Here is a 6,000-nt window from a genome sequence, read left to right as displayed (position 1 = left end):
GCGTGGGCTTGTGCTTCGGAGGGAGACGAGGACCGTAGGGGAGCCTTGCGGAGCTCTCTCACATTTTCCGGGGTGGCGGCCGGCCCCGAGGAGGCGGGGAGGCGGCGCGGGGGAGTTGTTAACGCGGCTGCCGCGCTCTCGAATCCCCAGGCGCCCGCCCTGGCCGCCGCGTCTCCGCTCCGCCTGCCTGTCAGCCGCCGGGAGCTGGAGCTCGGGCGCGTGGTCGGGGTTGGAGACGTCGGAGATTGGAGGGCGCAGTCTCCCCCCCCCCACCCCCGCTCCGAGTGAGCGTGTGCGGGAGGAACACTTGTGTGTGAGTGCGTGATTCGCTACACTTCGAGTGGCAGTTCTCAGCCAGAATAAGCGCCCCCCACCCCGCGCGCAGCGCAGGTACCCCCCCCAGCCCCCGCCAATTACTCCCCGTTCGCCTTTCGCCGCCGCCTCCCAGCTCGCTTATGGTCCAGTTCTGCCCTCGTGGGGTCCCGTTTCCTTCCAGCTGGACCGCTGGGGGCAGGCCTCCGTCTTCTCCGACGGGCCCGAGGTCCTAAGTTTCTAAGGAGCCGAGGGCACCGACTCCGGTAGGGGCGGAGGGCGGGGAGACGAGAAGAGACGACTGTGACTTTGGGATTGGCCTGGCCTGGTGCATGTGGCCCCCCAGCGAGCAGCCGCCGCCCCCGCCCCCCAACCGCCGCGGCAGCCCCAGGGGAGCGCGGAGGAGGAGCCGCTCCCCGACTTCGTGGCCCACGAAGGGGTGGGGGTCAGGGGCGGCCTCTCCCGCCGGGCGCATTCCTGCCCTGACGGCTCAGCCCGCTTCCAGGGCAGCCATTGCCATGGAGACCCCCGAGGCTATAAAGCCAGATACGCAGGCGGGCGGCGGCTCCCGCGCCGCTGAGCCCCCCAAGTAAGGAGCAGGCGCCCCGGTGTGGCCCGGCCCCCGCGAGCGGGGAGGAGGCGGAGGAGCGGCGCCAGCAGCTTGAGGAGCGGCGCGCCCCGCCAGGGCTGGAGGCAGGCGCGCTCGGCGGGCGCCACCGTCTCATCAGGGGAGCGGGGGCTGCCCCGGGTGCGGGTGAGTGGCGCGGCACCAAGCCACAAGGGACGGAGGGGCACCGGACACGCGGGAAACAGCGGGACAGACAGGAGGGGGCCGAGCTTTTGCTCCCGTAGTCTCGTGGCGGGCCAGGCGCGGAGCCCAGAGTAGCGAGCAATCTACACCTCCAGGCGGGAAGCCCAGGGAAGGAGCTGCGAGACACCAGGCGTGCGGCCCAGGAGCCGCGGGGAAACGGGAGCCGCTGGGGCACAAGAGTGGGAACGTCAGGACCCTCGGCTGCAGCCGCCCACGCGCGGAGGGAGCCACACCAGAGCACCAGCGGGGCCCAGAGCCCGGCGGGGCGCGGGAACAGGGGCGCCCCCGTGCGGAGCTGCTGGGCCGCCTGGGAGCGGCGGCCAGGGCCATGCTCAAGCCCAAGGACCTGTGCCCCCGAGCGGGTACGCGCACCTTTCTGGAGGCCATGCAGGCGGGTAAAGTGCACCTGGCCCGCTTTGTACTGGATGCGCTGGACCGCAGCATCATCGACTGCCGCGCGGAGCAGGGCCGCACGCCGCTCATGGTGGCGGTGGGGCTGCCGGACCCCGCGCTGCGCGCGCGCTTCGTGCGGCTCCTGCTGGAGCAGGGTGCGGCCGTGAACCTGCGGGACGAGCGCGGCCGCACGGCACTCAGCCTGGCGTGCGAGCGCGGCCACCTGGACGCGGTGCAGCTGTTGGTGCAGTTCAGCGGCGACCCCGAGGCGGCCGACTCGGCGGGCAACAGCCCAGTGATGTGGGCGGCGGCGTGCGGCCATGGGGCGGTGCTCGAGTTCCTGGTGCGCTCTTTCCGCCGCCTCGGCCTGCGCCTCGACCGCACCAACCGAGCGGGTCTCACGGCGCTGCAGCTGGCAGCCGCCCGCGGCCACGGGACCTGCGTGCAAGCCCTCACCGGGCCCTGGGGCCGCGCGGCCGCCGCCGCCGCGGCCCGGGGCTCCAACTCCGACAGCCCCCCTGGCCGTCCGGCTCCCGCGCCCAGCCCGGAGCGCCGACGACCCAGCCCCCGCCGCTTACCTCGGCCTCTCCTGGCGCGCTTTGCGCGAGCGGCCGGCGGCCACGGTCACGGCGGCGAAGCTGGGTCAGGGGGCAAGGCCTCGGGCCGGCACCGAGCACAGGGCAGCGAGAGGCCCGAGCTGGGCCGAAGCATGAGCCTGGCGCTGGGTGCTGTAACCGAGGAGGAAGCGGCTCGGCTGCGGGCGGGAGCCCTGATGGCTCTACCACACTCGCCCCAGGCTTCAGGGACCGGGCGGTGGCGTTCGCAGGAGGTGCTGGAGGGAGCGCCTCCGACCTTAGTGCAAGCCCCCATTGGCCTTAGCCCCCACCCGGAGGGCGGCCCCGGCTCTGGCCGTTTGGGTTTGCGTCGACGCTCCACCGCTCCAGACATCCCCAGCCTGGTCGGGGAGGCATCGGGGCCCGAGAGCGGCGCGGAGTTAGAGGCCAACGCTCTGCACCCCTCGGTGCCTGGGCCTCAGCCTTGGCAGGTGGGCACGGAGGCCGTGGTGCTGCACGCTCAGCGGTAAATAGCGTCGAGGTTGAGCCCTGCGTCCCCTCCTCTTATGTCTCTCCTCCACTGGGATTTCTTTTTTCCAGGTCCCTCACTTTCCCGGCAGTTTCCTGGCCTGTGATCCCAGAACCTGTCCCCACTGCCCAGGCCAGATCCCTACCAATCCTCTCTCTGAAAAGAACCCCTATTTTATTTCTTCTTTTTTTTTTTTGTGCTTGTTGGTATTCCCTGCCTAGGTCTCCCACTGTCCCTATAGCCTACCTTTCCTGTCCTGGAGGGGAGGAGTAGAAGAATGGTTCTATAGGCTACAGCCTTTCAGCCAGGAAGACGGACCCCCTACTGTGAGCCCCTAAGGCTCAGTTCTGAGTCTTGCCGACTCCTGCTGGGTCACCTCCTCCTTACCAGTTTCCCATACCCTGGCAGCCAGACAGCAGAAGAGTTGACTTGTAGAAAAAAGACCTAGGCTCCCCCCTCTGCCTAGTGATGTGGCCAGCAATGTTCCACGCCACCGAAGTCTCCCTTCTTGTTAAGTGTTGGAGAAGGAGAGCAAGGAGAGCAAGGAGACCAGCCTTTGAGCCCTTCCAGACAGGAGGGCTGATTAGGAAGGAATCTGGAGGTTAAGTTTTTCTGGGGAGAAACTCCTGCCTCAAGAAGATGAGAGCATATTTAGGGGGGGCAGAGGCCCTGGTACTGAAGGCTACTTGTCCCCTGAAATAGCTTCTGGGTAATTTCAGCTCCGCAGACCCAGTTTTCAACTTCACTGATGATGTGGGGTCATTGCTCTACAGCAACGCCTACTGAGCCCAGCTCCCAGCACCTGAGCCCAGCTTCAGCTCAGCTGCATTTGTTTTATCTTTGAGGTCTCGCCCCTCAGGGCCCAGCCTTATTTCCTCTCACTCTTAGAGCCTGAAATGGAAAGGACTGGCACTTCCCCGCCCCCACCACCTCCCAGCTCCCCCGTCCCGCACGTGGGTGCTCCGGCAGGGTGGAATGGTTGCGAAGGCTTGGTTTAATTGTATTTCTTCCAATCCTCAAAGAACTCGTGTTTTGAGTCTTTGTATATGAAGCAGAAAGCAGCGGGTCTGATCCGAGGCTTAAGAACCTGACAATGTCTCTTTAAATAGAAGCTCTGCGAGGGGGATAATTGACTGAAGTGTTTGCCACGTTAAACGGCGGCGCGCGGGAGTCGGGAAGCCCACACGAGCCGCGGGTCCGGGTTTAAATTACATCAAACTCCTGCGAGAGCTGGAAGGGGGCTGTTAAAGGGCTCCTGCTTCTCGCGGGCCGTTAATGGAGGGCAGGGCGGATGATGGATGCTGGAGGTCGAGACCAAGGACCCCTGCCTCTGCCCCGGCGCGTGGGACGCAGGTCCGGCCCAGCTTCATTACTGGGCAGATTAGTGAATCAGAGGCAACCGCGGGGAGGTGGTTAAATGCCCTTTCCCGGCCTGGTCCTTCCTCTTCCCCTCCCTCCCTGCCCTCCTCTTTGTGCGGACCTAAGAAGTGTGCGTGTGTGTGTGTCAGGGGTGGGTGGGGGGGGAGCGAGTTCTAGCGGGTCTGGCGATCGCGTGCCCCAGGACCCTGCGGAAGCGCTAGCACAGGTATCTGCGTCCAACGCGCGGGATCGTTGGCGCTTGGGGGGCTCTTTGTGAACCCCCAAGGTTGAGCGTGCGGCGCCTCACCCGTCTGAGGTGGGGTCTTTTCAAGACGTCGATCTATATGCCTTTGCAGAACGGAAGGTTTCTCACCAGTAACTCTAAGGGAACTTCCCAGAGCGAGAATGATCTGTGCTGAGAAACTGGTTCTGGAGGTGAGCGGGCCTGGTGTAGGTGTCAGACACCTACCCAATCCTTCCACCCCTCTACGGTCGGCAAGGCCGCGCCCTCTCCCCCCACGCCGCACTGGACGTGATCTCTGGTGCCCCCTGGTGGCAGCGCTGAGCTTTCCTCGCGGTGCCCTGGCTCGGAGTTTAGACTTCTGGTTTTACTTGGGATCACCGCAATGTACTTCTCCGTGTGCATTTACCCATGGAATCCTCTTCCTCTTGTCGTATGTTAAATCCGGATACTTGAAGTCATTTCCCAGCAGTGAAGTGAGGAACAATAAGCAAAAAACAAAACAAAACTCGGATTTGGAGTAGCAGGAGACGAGACCCTTCTTCACTAAGGACCCCAAGATCTTCCAAGTTAAGGCTCCCATGTCCAGAGAGCTCCTGCTCTGTTCTGAAAAACAGGAGTCTCCAACTCCTTGTTTATAATTTCTGAAGCTGCACTGTTTTCTTCTGATGAGATTTGTTTTCTTTTGGGGGGGGGTTTGCCCTCCCCCTACTCCTTTCTCCCCACACACCTGCCTCTCCTCAGTCCCACTGTCTGGGTGGTGGAACAATACAGAAGCACCTGAAAAGCCAGAGGGAGAGGATCTGGGGTGGGATGGGGGATAATTGGACATCCCACGTACAAACTCCTTTTTTTCTGACCCCTGCTTGCTCACTTATTCCCTTTCTGTGTTTAATTTTCACAGAATTTTTTAATGGTGTAAGGATACAAGTATTTGGCTTCTTCAGAACACCATAAGGTCTGGGTTGAACAGTAGGCAGAAGGTGCTGTCATCTTTCAAATGTCGCTGACCTGTGGCTTTCTGGTTCATTGTCACCTCGGGGCCCTCCTTATTGAGTAAACAGCTGTGAGGGCTCCTCTCCACCGGGTTGCCAAGGGCTTGGTGGTTGAAAGCAATGTTTCTTAAACCACAACAGATCTTTCCTGTCTGCACTGAATTGTGTTTGACTGACTTGCCATTCTTGCAGATTTCTTACGGGGCCCAGCTTTGTGCAGAATTTCTCTGTATGTCACCATATTTCGCCCTCCTGCACTTCCTTGTCATTGTCAGCCCCAGGGCTTTGAGGCTGGGGTCCTCTCGAGCTCACTCCACTTTAGAAGAGACTTTTCTAAACAGTTTTCTTTTCCAACTCTTGTTGCTTTCATCGTTGTGAAGAATCACCCAGGCCACTGGATCTCGGTACCCTAACATCAAGCTCAGAACTAGTCTGTGTGGGAGGCTAAATGATGTACACACACGCTTTTGGAATGACACTGTGTGGTGGAAGGACTATTAGAACTCAGAAGAATAGTTAATAAATCCAGTATTATTCAGTTGCAAGAACTGGCCTCTCTTTGCCTTACCAGCGGCTCCTGATTCTGGGCTCCCTTTGGAGCCGCAGAAGGGTGTGCTTGCTTCCCGCAAAGCTTCCACCTTCCATCAGCCTCCATCCCTGCCTGTCCCACTGGGCACTGTGGCTGCGTCCTGAAGGCAGGACTCGGGTACTGCTTCAGACTGAGTTGGTGGGACTAGGACCCTCCGACTAGGGCAGCTGTCTGGGTGGGACTGCTGCGGGGAGCAGGAGAAGGTCTGCACGACTCC

General features: G+C 61.9%; 1 protein-coding gene across 1 annotated transcript; it reads left to right on the top strand.

Annotated features, from left to right (window-relative positions):
* Positions 1-985: 985 nt before the first annotated feature.
* On the top strand, positions 986-5,742 carry ANKRD63 (ankyrin repeat domain 63). The gene has a single exon (XM_006749584.3). It carries the CDS (start codon positions 1,452-1,454, stop codon positions 2,598-2,600), a length of 1,149 nt encoding a protein of 382 aa, XP_006749647.2. The 5' UTR covers positions 986-1,451; the 3' UTR covers positions 2,601-5,742.
* Positions 5,743-6,000: the final 258 nt, after the last annotated feature.

Source organism: Leptonychotes weddellii, chromosome 9 (genome assembly GCF_054177405.1).
Source record: "Leptonychotes weddellii isolate Sample4059 chromosome 9, ASM5417740v2, whole genome shotgun sequence".
In the NCBI taxonomy this organism is placed as follows: Eukaryota; Metazoa; Chordata; class Mammalia; order Carnivora; family Phocidae; genus Leptonychotes; species Leptonychotes weddellii.
This window is presented reverse-complemented; position numbering and strand designations above follow the sequence as displayed.